The following is a 12,349-nucleotide window of genomic DNA, read 5'->3' on the forward strand; positions in this document are numbered from 1 at the left end:
TGCAAAAAAACACTTTCCATTTAAATGCTTTATTATTGCAGTTAATCTATATACCAGTGTTTACCATATTTAAAAAAAAGAAAGAAAAAAAAACTGAATCGATGACATATATACATTTCCTTAACCCTTTATTGACCAACCCTTTATATTTACCTGTAAAACAGCCCGCTGATGGGCCCATGGTCAATAAAGGGTTAATGGCAATTTTTCTTTTACATATAGGATTTGGGGTTAAAAGATCACTATTCCAACATATAAAAACTGAGTACATATCTACCTTATACAGCTCTTAGGCTTTGATGCATAAATACATATTGTGGCAGAAGAAGTTCAGGATAAAAATATTAGTCGAGATAAATAAAGTGACCCAGATTCTGGAACCTACACTACATTTACATTCTTCATAAAGTGCTTTTTTTTCTCCTTCACCAAGGCAAACTGTGCAGAACCAGTGCAGCTGGCACCCAATTTATGTGGAAGTAGTTGTTCAGTGTGCAGTCTTTCTAGCATATTTATATTTTTGTGTCTTGTGCATATTCATAGAGCCAGGTATTCAGATCCAGAATCACTACTGTGCATGTTTGATAATTTCTTTTCTTTTTTCTTTTTTTCTTTTTTTTTTAAAAAAAGGGCTCAGATAGTGAAATGCTATTTAGTTTCTTCCACTTGTTTCAGTGAAAAAGATTGTTCTGGTCCATAAACTTAAGTTATGAAATCCAGTATTGCCATCATGTTTTAGTTTAGAGAGCTGAGCTCCGTCTTGTGTCTCCGTGGTTCAGCTCCTGATTCATAATTATAGAAATGAAAAACGAAGGAGGAAGACTTCACATCTCAAAGTGGCGGAAAATACTTTCGACATATCCCAAGACCCTCTGCCAGTCTGGTCCTTCTGCCTTCAGCATCTCCTCCACTGTCTGCCACACAAGATAAACATGAAGTTTTAAAAAGCAGATAAAGAATAACAATGTTAAAGTTGAGCTATTTGTGTAAAACACGCAAATCTGAGTTGAACAAGAGGAACAAAAATGTCTCACTAATGTGGCAGAGATCCCGACACTCTCTCCCGTCTTAAAAGCAAGCTCCAGGTTTGCCTTCTGTAAAAATAAAGACACGTTTTGTATGAACATCTACAGACATGAATGTGTAAATGCAAATATACTTCATAGCCCTTATTTTTGCATTTTAAATGAATCTGTATGTAGGAGTGTGAAGATGTAATGCTGCCAGTCATTGACTGGAGGTCTTCTCTGTAGGTCTGTGACTGTGCGGACAGCCTTGTCCAGCTCTCTTCTCCGCTGTTTCCATTTGTGAGACTATTCTGAAAGACACAGCAAACCTTCTCGTGGCGGCACATATGGTTGTGCCATCCTGGAGTAGTTGGACTAACTGTGCAACCTGAATAGGAACAATAGGAACTGTCTTACGCTACCAGTAGTGGCAAGGACATTAGAAAAAAAAAGGGTAACTAGAGAATAATCGGTCAAGCGAGAGCAATGGTGGCCACCACTTGCAAAATCATTCCCATTTGTGGGGTCGGTCTTTTTGTTGCCTTTCCAGTCTACCTTGTGACTTAATTTGCACAGATGGAGGTGAAATGGATTCACAGTGGTTTATGTTTCCTAACTGGACAGATTAATATCCCTGAAGCTTTACTGACTTTGTGTTGTATTGTGTTAAGCATTGCACATTTGAGTTTACTATTCAAATTTAATCTGGTGTCTTTGGTATGTATTTGTATTTTATAGGTCATTTAATATTGTGCTTAACTGTCCGGGGACAGCAGATGGAAATTAAAGAGTGCTTTCTTTTCTCTCATGAGATCATTGTGTTTTGAGTTTTACCTTATCAGCTGGGTTCAGGCTGTCATAGGGGATGTGAGTTGGTAAATAGGTGTGATAAACAGCACAGAAGGCCAAACCATCTTCCCAGCTGCTGCTGAAGTTGGTGATCTCAATATTCTGCCACAAAACATTATTTGCAATTTGTCTGAATTTAACTTGTTACAAAGAGTCACATGATTTCATATAGCTCAGCAATGCTCAAGTTCTCTTCTCTGACCTTATAACCTTGAGTGCGAGTTTGGCACCAGCGCAGCAGGGAGTTTCTCCTGGAGCCACCATGGCGCCTCAGCAGAGCACTGAAACCATCCTGAGGTCTGAAGATGGAGAAACATTTTAATTGCGAATTGCTCATTCACTGCAAACTGTTTCAGTCATTTAACCTGAGAACACGAGTGAAAAAAAAAAGTGTAATCGGACAAACACACAAATCGATTCTAAAGTCATACAGATATAAAAGTCATATGGGTCAGTTTTAACTGTTTTTGGTTTAAAGAGTTGAAAACTGCCAATTGTATCAGTGTGTTTTTTGTTATTTTTCCACAAATGCTTGCCAACCTCTCTTTCCACACAAAGACATCAGCATCATCTTTACCAACAATATATGAGGCTTATCAGCCACTCACTTGAAGGAATCTGAGCTTTGTTCGTCATCCTGTTTTCCTGCATCACACAAATGCAGACACAGTTGTAATGAACAGACTTGTAATAAAACAAGATGCTATGGTTTGGTTAACGGTGATTCGGGAGACTGAAGCACACCTGTGTAAAAGCTCGACCAGCTGTCCTGCCTCTGTAAAATTCGGTCCATCCGCCTCCCTTTTGTCGGCTCTTCTTTCTGAAACAGTTAAGTAATGGCATATTTGACATTTCATTCGACATGGGATGACATCGATCATCTCAGTGTCTCCCAGTATATCACAATAGTGTAAACGTGTTATACCTTGCACAGTGGCAATGTTGTACTCAAGTTTTTTGAAGCCCCATTTGGATTTGAAGAGTCTGTTGGAAGCGGGAGACGAGAGAGACTCCTAAAAAGACAACAATTTTGTGTTGGATTAGATTTTGTCGTAACAAGGAGACCACAGTTTGAGCTTTTATGCAGACTCACCAGGATCTCTCAGAGAGCATCACAATCTTTCTGGGATCTTTCTGTCCACGTCCGTCATCTTTCTTCTTCTCCAGGGCAGTCAAACTGCGAATGTATCCCTCTGCCACCCCTTTCCCTTTCAGCTGCACATTTTCTGATTCGCTCGTCTCGTCAGGATCACAGCCTTCTTCTGTAGCATCCACCTCTTGATTTGTTTCATGAGCTTCTGTCCCTGCTTCAGCTTCCTCTGTAACTTCAAGCATTTCCTCCTGCTGCTCCTCAGAGTCTGGTTTATCTGCATCTTTATACGTTTGACCTCTGAGGGCATCGAGCTCGGCTCGATCCTGCTGCTGCTGCTTCTCCAGTTCAGCCAGTTTGCAGCAGGCGTCTTTGTGTTCAGCTCTCAGCCTCTCTAGCTCTCGGTCCATGTCCTGCTGTTTGCTGAGGGCCTGTGCCAGCTGCTCCTTTACAGTCCTGTGGCTCTCCTGGAGTGAACCCAGAGCCTGCTCCGACTCAACCCGGAGCCGGTCGGCAACAGACACGGCGACCTGTAGGTCACACTGGAACTGCTGCCACTCCAACCTTTCTGTCTGAGGAACAAAGAAACACTGTAATTCCACGTTAAGGCTTGCTCTCCGTTTGTCATTACTACATAAATATCTGTCTACTAGTCAGTACCGTGTGACTGATTTTAAGTCTGACCTGAGCTGTTGGAATGTGAATGTTGCAATGATGTCACATGACATTTAAAACAGAAATAAGTACACAGAATTAGACAAATGCAGCACTAAATGCTGCATGAAAACACAGTTCTGAATGCTAAATAATTAGCAGGCTCACGCCCTGCAACCTGTAGACCAACAACTCACCCTGAGTGTCTCCTTCAGGGTCTCCACCTCTTCAACCAGCTCTTCTCTTTCTGCTATCAAGTGCCTAAGCAGCTCTGACACACGAGTTAGAAAACAAAACAACCATATCACAAAAGTGTCCCTTTAAGTTACTGTATATTATGCTGCTGTTAATAATCAATTTTCCACATGACACTTAGTAGGTGATGATGATGGTGATATTTAAACCTCTTATAACTATGATGGATAGCTCCTGGAGTCATACCAGGTTTTTCTATTTTACATGATTGCTTTTTTTTTTTTTTTGCCATATTCCACGTTTGAGTTTCAGTTCCATGTTTTATCCTGGGACTAGGCTAGGTTTTTTTCTCTTTAAGTCAGCTTTTTCTGATTTGCTGCTTTTTATAAACACAAGGCTTTAACAGCAGGTAGGTGGGGCCTTTGTGCTTATACATACCATTGTGCTGGAGAAGACCATATTGAGGATATTGCATCTCTTTAATATCATACAGATATAGAAGTGGAGAAAAAAACTGCCTGAAAACAAGTGTTGGGAGGAGTGTGAAGCCTGAGCTTTTTTGATCCTTCGCATGCAGATTTCATTATTTGAAACCTTTTCCATGTTTATTATGAGCACGTACTTCTTTAACAATATATATGTAATCTTTAACTAGAAAGACTTTCTGCTTCCTTTCTCATCTCCAGACATCTCTGATGTGTCAGTGACAGCACACTTAAAAAACCCCAAACAAAACAGGTGATGACAGAGGGCATACCTACTGCTCCTGTGGTAATATCAGTGCCAGGTGTTAGGCCCAGTGAGGCCCTGTAGTGCTCCATTAGACTGAGTAAAACCAAGGTCATCTCCTCTCCAGCTCTCTCTGCTGTAGCCTGTGGCTCCAGCCCACTGTCTCTCTCGTTCCAACAAGGCTCTGAAGGCGAACCTCTGGACAAAGGCAGCGGTACTGGAGTGGCCAGACTGCCCACCGCTGCCTCATTTCTCGCTGCTGCATCGCTTACATTTGTCTCTGAGGCAGCGACGCTGTCGACGCTGATTACAGCCCATTCTGAGGGAGCCGACAGCCGCTGTGTCCACTCTGTGAATGGAGAGGTGGTGGAGGGGGTGGTGCTGCCAGCTGCTGGAGGAGTTTGTGCCTTATCAGAGGAAGCTGCAGAGGATAAGGCCATGACAGTCAGCTCTGCCTGTGAGGGTGTGGTAGGAGGCGTTTGGAAGAAATCTAAAGGAGAACCTGAGAGGAGGGAAATAAATAGGTAAAGGAGAAAAATGGCACTGTCCTGAGCTAAAAATCACCTGAAATCTGTTGAAAAATGTGCCGATTGCAAAGCCACCCCTCTTCTTTTCCTCACTGCAGATGTAAGCCTCGCTGCCTGCTTCCTTATTTACTATCCTCGGCAGACTGATGCAGCAAAAAACCTCCCCTGCCAATATCTTGGCTGGCAAATGCAGGCTGTTCCCCCGTGTGGCAAAATCCAGGAAGAGAGATAATTTTTACCCTGATCGTCCTCACTGCAGCCAAAAAGTGACTATATTATAAAGAGCTGCAGAAAAAAAAACCCCACATAAACAACACATTAAAAAAAAAAAATCTCTAAAAAGACACCTGGAGAGCAGAATAATGATTTTGCTAATGCATTATTAGCATTTTAGTTATGTGTCAAATCAGGAAATATCCACTAGTGTGTCATCTGTTGCTGAAAACTAATGTTAGAGCCACTGGATTTCTCTATGATGTTGATATTATCCTGTTTATGGTGTGGAAATTTTGGCAGGCTACATGGATCTTCGCCTCCTTTGACTCTGATCTTTTTAAGCTTTCCCCTCCTTGTCCTTGTGTTGTGCTGCAGGATTCTGCAGACTCATCATTTCCCTGGCAGCAGCATGATGTAGTCTGCTCAGCTACCATGGGGGAGCTATTCTCATCCTCTAGCATGAGCCGAATTCCTGCATACCAACAGCCAAGAGACAAAAAGACTAGACCTATAAAGTTGTAAAGTCAAATCTCACACATTAGCTCAGCCAAATGTGACGCTTTGAATTCAAGGATACTGAAGGGCTGAAGAAGCCAAAACTCTGATCCCAACTTTTACTGAATCTTATTGGATGTGGTTTCTATTTCACTGTCATGTTGATTCATCATTTTGTTTGCTGAAATATGTCTTTTGATCATACAGGGCCCGACACCAGAATTTAGTTTGGTTTGAAAAGAGTGAGTCTATAAAATGCAAAGCATCCTCACTGACACATTTACAATTTTTTTGTAAATGGTTGTCCTTAAATTAGTATTTATTTTGAGAACAGTTCCAAACACATTTTCTGCTGCTTTAGACAAAACATTGAGCTTTGGTTAAAATAATAACTATAAATAAATTAAAATGGTTACTGGGGGAATATAATGGAACATTCTTTGTCTGATCTTTGTTTAACAGGAGTGTTAAAACCTGTTATAGTGAGTGAATGGCACAGAAAATGAACTCCTTCATGCAAATGTCTCCATAAGTGTTCACTTTCTGTAGTCACCCTGTTTTCATCCTTTGGTAATGTGGAAGCACAACAAGCACAAATGTTTTGATTGACGCCCTCTTCAGTGCGAGAGCCCCAGCTGCCGTGCTGTCTCACAAAGTAAAAGCAACTGACTGTCTTTCTCATGCCGTCTCTTTGCCAGTTTATTTTTCACACTTGGAAATACAGAGGAGACAAAGAGATGAAGTGGAGCTGACAGTTTCCTGGACCTATCGTACCAACAGTCTAAAAATAGTCAGACTTAGAAATAATGATCAGAAGAAACAAGACAGTTAAAAATAAATAAATACAAAGCCTGAAACTTCTACACAGTATTTTTTACTACTATACTTTGAGGAGTAAAGGAAGAACAAATAGATTAAATAAATAATTTCTCTAATGTGTTTTGAAATTGGACTATTGGATGCTGAGTTACCTGTAGGGACATGGCTGTCTTTGCCATTGTGGTTACCCATGATCCAGCAGGGGTGGCTATCTTGATAGGCTATCCCAACTGCCCTTCACTGTGTCCTGCTTTGTGAGGCTCTCTGTTGACTGGCCAAAAATAAATAAACACGGTTTTCATGAGTATGACTCAGTCCTGAACATTTGATGAGCACAACAACAGAAGTCCAGGAATTCTAGTCCCAAGCACCCCCTTTAGTAACAGTTTCCAAAAACTACAGAAACTATTACATTTGTCCAATAAAACTAGCCTCCAGTAAATTTGCCTTTGCATAGTTTTCATTATCCTGGTCAGCTGGCTAATGTGAAGTAAGGCAACACGAATGTGTGGTGCCCAAAGCATAGCAGCATCTTGTCTGTCAACTCCACGGCAGCAAAATGAGGTTGTCATCTGGAAACGTGGCTGCGTCTCTGCCATGAAGAATGAACTAAACCCCATTGAATAATCAAGCAATTTTAGGCTTCCTTGGAGAAGGGGGAGGAGAACACACACGAACCGAAAACGGAGATTTGTTCACACACTGGAACACTATTCAAGTTTATTCGGCATGCAAGATATAATGTGACATACACGGTCCATTTCAAATGACTCACACAGCTGTATTACCCACAGGGCTATACAGGATAACTAACTCTACCAGCCCGACCTGTTAAACTCCTAAATCATTGCGCAGCTTAATGAATTGTGTGCCGTATTAAAGAATGAAGCCTCTAATTGATGAACGTGTCTCGAAAATTGTCTGTCTCTCAATCTCGTTTCTAAAAAGCTTCGCATTTTTGAATTGCTCTGTGTATCAGTGAAGTTTGGCTCATGTTTTTCTGCATCCATGGAGAAAAAAAAACAAACGTGCAGTTTATCGAGCCATTTTGGTTGTTATATCTAACCAGTCGTCTTTCACACGCAGTCATAGCTCCAGTTTCATTCATCCTACCTGCTCAGCCTACCAGCTGGACGCCTTCCAGTTTGGCCCCGACTGTCCGTCCGGCGGGTTTCTTCTTCGGGTGTCTCGGGACAAATTTGCCTTTCTTCGTCCCGTATCCCAAATTCAACGAAAGGCACAGAGCCAATCAATAACAGTCATTTCTTCTTCTTCTTGGGTATCCTACATCACCAAACAGCTACAAAAAGGCAGCCATATATAACTCCAACTCTAAATCTAACTCCGCTGCTTCGCCTTTAAATCCAATGCGTCAAAAAGAAGGAGGCAGAAGCAAACTGATTGCGCAGCAGCCGCACGCTGGATAAACAGCATGAATGTTTGTTAATGGGATTATTTAGATCTCTGTTTTTTCTATCGCACAATACAACAAATCCAAACACCAAATAGTGAGTAGAGTGCAGGATAAAATGCGCTTGCTGAGAAGCAGACACACCGGCTACGGGCTAATTATCTTTTGTTAAATGCAGGTGTGGCGCCAGGTAACAGGTTATACTTTCACACGGTCCGTGGGTGCAATGTGTCACATTGCATCTGTCGAGAGAATGGAAACCAGCCAAACAGCCCAGGAAATATTTAGCGGACACAACTTTAACCAGAAAGTCCCCAGAGTGGTAGCTATCGATCCACAGACCCCGTTCGTGGGCGGAAACTCAAACTGTTCCGACACTGAATAAGTCACTGCATACTAACGAGTGGAATTTATTTGTTAATGTTTCTGAAAATGCACACCAAGGCCGTTGCCCGTTTCCACAGAAAGGAAATGATATAAAAACGTGGATAAGGACACCGCGAATGAAACTGAAAACCCAGACATACACACACACACACACACACACACACACACACACACACACACACACACACACACACACATATATATATATTTAAGATGCCCCAGTGTGAAGAAAACATGAGAAATATATATAGTCTAAGATGCATTATCTTTCTGCACACCCCACAGAACCATTAACATCGAGAAAGAGAAATAAAGAAGCCAAAAACAATAAAGGTCTTCACTAACAAATAGTTTTGTAATGTAAGGTTAAATGCAGGAGCGCAAATGACAGAATAGAGGATTTTTTTTATGATTAGTGTTATTGTTGTTGTTATATAGAGTCTGATTAGAAATACGGCGAACGCGCTAGAATTTCAGCACCATGGACAGAGCTCAATGAAGCCAATCGTCTCTGGCGTCCTCCAGTGTCCACATTTAGGAACGACAGGAGGAATGATTTAAAAAAGGCAATAGTATTGGGATTTATTAAAAGAGTGTTTTGACTCATGCCAGAGGGCCTTTTTCTTAAAAGTTTATAGGTATAAAAAAAATTGTGCTGAATTGGATTTGCTTAGTAAAAGTATGCAAGGACTTGAACAACGTGTGTTTTGTTTTAGCATAGTTATTTTTTATGGGTCCACGGGGAATTAATCATTTAGAGTAATATGCCATATATGAAATATATACAAATTATCCTACTTTTTAATAAGTGTTGCAGTGTCTGTGGGGTTTTATCATGATATGTTACTCCTTAGACATCGATTGCTCCCATCTGCCACAAAATCTACTTGCAGGGTCTCGACATTGTTGAACAGCTGTAACTTCTGTTTATTGTTTGAGTTGAGGCTGATTTGAAATGTGGGCATCAGTGAAATCATGCTGATCGTTGCAGAGTGCAAAGAGGTTAAGAGACGCAGGCCATTTTCAGCTTCTGGCAGCTTTAAGCTCTGCACCCACACGGTTCGTCTGCGAACTATTCACCTCACTGCAAAATCACTTTCTTAGCAACCATGTTTCTCCACAATAGACCCACTGACTTTCCATAACACTGTCCTAAAGCTCTTTGTAAATATATTCCGTCTGTCAGAGAAGTTAACTTGAAGGCTGGGGAAAGCAGAACTTTATAGATCTTTGGCTATAAGAGCTGATATGATATCTTACATCCCAGGAAGCGGCAAAATTAATAATAAAGAAAGAAAGAGGTAAATGTGAGCATGGTGAGAGATACCGACTATAAAGGTAAGGCTCAGGTGTGGATTGACTCCTGAATGTCAGTTTTGAGATGTTTTTAAGAGGAGATAAATGCTGAGTTTGAGCTTTGCCACCACACTAGTGATAACAACCCCCTTCATGCAGTGTTGCCCAGTGACACAGCAGTCTCCCTGCAGGAGTTTGATTCACACCCAGTAACTTAAAGTTACCGTAGTAATGCACCTTCTTTTGAATTCCTCTCTCCTTAATTTATTTTTATCTTTTGATTTGACTTTTTTCCCCTTTAAAACCTTTTAAGCCTTTGCATTCTACAAAGTTTTGATGATCAAATAATCACAATAGAGAAATAAAATGACAGAGTAAAAAAATATGAAAATGATGCTACTCTCTCTTTTTCTTTGCGTCACACATATTTTAAACTACACAACACAATAAATAACTGGATTCCACAAACTATTTGGTTGTTTATCATCAGTAATTTTGAACACTCCCCCATTTATATGTAAATTTTCTTTAAATGTGATATGACTGTTTACGTGTCTGGTGCATTTTACTTTTAAGTTTGCATTTAAAGTTTCGTGTCATTTCCCTCACATTAGATGAAGACAAGAAGGCTTTTGTGGGTGCAGACTTTGTAAAAATGGCGTCTGATATAGGCTGCCTCCATAAGAGCAGCTGCGCTTTCAGTGACCACAACATCAGTGCATTATAAGTCATCTCCCAAGAATGAATTCTGCCGCCGCATCGGGACTTGCGTCGGACAAGAAAACACACAGCACAAGCCGCCTTCATCATGGGAAACTACGACAGATTCGCTGCAGATGTTTCCAACGAACAAGGCAATGAACATTTTCACGGATACCAGGGGACATGATCGCCGTCCACTTATTTATCTCCCGTTTACTATCGAAGAAGAAGTGACCTTCTCTGAGACGGAAGATGTCAGCGCTGAAAAAGGTAAGAAGGAAGACGCGCATCGTCGTGTTTGTGCACGAACAGACCCTGCCACGCAGCTTGTTTTTCTTCTTGTTCTTGTTGTTATTGGATGTGATTTCAGGTGCATCTAATGGAGGTTTTGGGGTTGGGTTTTTTTGATCGTCTGAAGCCAGAGTGCCGCACCTGGCCGCGCAGACTGAGAGTGTACATTTCAGAAACTGCCAGAAGTTCTGCAAGGCGCGAATGAGTCACTGTGTGAGGGGTGTTTAACTTGTTAGGGTGTTCCTCTTTCCTACACCGATCAGTCAGTGGCACTCAATGATGCACCTTGTGGGTGAGGTGGTGTGGGAATTAGTATGTGTGTGTTTGGAGGTGGTGGGAGGAGGGTGATGAGGGTGGGGTGGTGTTAGGGTGGATTTTATTCCCTTGGTGAAAAGCCATTGTGAATGGAGGGGACCCACAGCTCCTTCCTTCAAGTTTCTTCTGTCTATGTATGCCCACATGTTCCCATTGCTCCCCTCCATTCAGTCAATGTGTGTGCGTGGAGTGACGCAGCTGTAGTGTACTATATCTGTCATCCATCTTTTCATCTGTCACAGGTGTTACCATGGCTACTACAGACTCACTGCTGTCTTTTCTTTGAGAAGGACTCAGGTAAGTGGTGGGAGGGGTGATTAAGTCAGACCTAATGAGTACATGTCATCCACACTAAAAGGCGGTGCTTTTCATTTAACATGATGTACACTGGTTGTGTCTGAAGGTATGACACAGTTGTATAGTGCTCAAAGCTTCCTTGTTCTGTTCCTTTTTTTGGTGGTATTCTTCATGTCAGCACCCCTATATTCAAAAGATTGTTATTTACGTCTGCAGTGACATATTTGGAGGTATGAATGTGTTCTGGGACCCTCTTTGCACTACTAAGACATTAGAAGTTGGAGTCATGGAGAGCAGCAGGAAGACCTCAGCACAGAACAGAGGAAGCATCAATAACAATAGACATGCCACTGATTAGGTTAGAAACACAAATGTCACTTGATAACAAGCTGAAAGAGTGAACACATGTTTCAGAAGGCCTGTCTGTTCAGTCATGAAACTTTAATCTCACACAAGCTCATACATTCACCCTCGTACACTCTCCAGAGTGTTAACACGCTATTTACAAGCAGTTAGGTCATCATTGTGGCTCACCATAGAGCCAAAACATTCAGTGTCATCAGCAGACAGTGGTCACTAAGGATCCACTAAGACATTTTTTTCACAATTTCCCAAATAGTGAGATCTCACAGTTTGGCTTATAGCTGGAGTTGATCCCGGGTGTATGGTGGCTCACCATTTCTTCTGCTTAGGTAGAGTGAAATGCAGAGAATGGGCTTTCCCTACGGTGATCAAAGATGGATATATTATCTAATTAACCATGTAATCAAATTCTTTTAATATATTTCCACTAATGTTCAAACATAGGCCATAAAATTCAGACCCCCTGAGTTAACAGTTAATGTCAGTTTAGAGTATAAGACCTTTCAACAGAGGTTGAAAGGTCTTATAATGAAGCATTTTTAGTTTTCAATTTGAGAAAATCGCAGGAGAACCAAGATTTGATTTTCTTCAAGGCAAACACGGAGGTAGATTGTCAGAGGGCAGTGGAAGGTAGAAAATTAGAGGTGTGTGTCATCAGCATAACAATGGAAACTGAGCTTAAATTTATAGAAAATAAAACCAAGAG

The 12,349-nt window shown here is 41.3% G+C and overlaps 1 protein-coding gene across 2 annotated transcripts; it reads right to left on the minus strand.

Annotated features, from left to right (window-relative positions):
- Positions 1-57: 57 nt before the first annotated feature.
- On the minus strand, positions 58-7,925 carry LOC134643247 (cytospin-A-like). Of its 2 annotated transcripts, XM_063495522.1 has the most exons (12): positions 7,695-7,925; positions 6,734-6,852; positions 4,553-5,026; positions 3,798-3,871; positions 2,950-3,518; positions 2,782-2,869; positions 2,601-2,676; positions 2,465-2,501; positions 2,059-2,155; positions 1,842-1,958; positions 1,035-1,094; positions 58-914 (listed from the first exon to the last, which is right to left on the minus strand). In XM_063495522.1, exons 2-12 carry the CDS (start codon positions 6,771-6,773, stop codon positions 825-827), a joined length of 1,722 nt encoding a protein of 573 aa, XP_063351592.1. In that variant the 5' UTR covers positions 6,774-6,852; positions 7,695-7,925; the 3' UTR covers positions 58-824. The 2 variants fall into 2 exon arrangements, with proteins under 2 accessions (XP_063351592.1, XP_063351593.1); XM_063495523.1 differs by lacking the exon at positions 6,734-6,852.
- Positions 7,926-12,349: the final 4,424 nt, after the last annotated feature.

Source organism: Pelmatolapia mariae, linkage group LG15 (assembly GCF_036321145.2).
Source record: "Pelmatolapia mariae isolate MD_Pm_ZW linkage group LG15, Pm_UMD_F_2, whole genome shotgun sequence".
In the NCBI taxonomy this organism is placed as follows: Eukaryota; Metazoa; Chordata; class Actinopteri; order Cichliformes; family Cichlidae; genus Pelmatolapia; species Pelmatolapia mariae.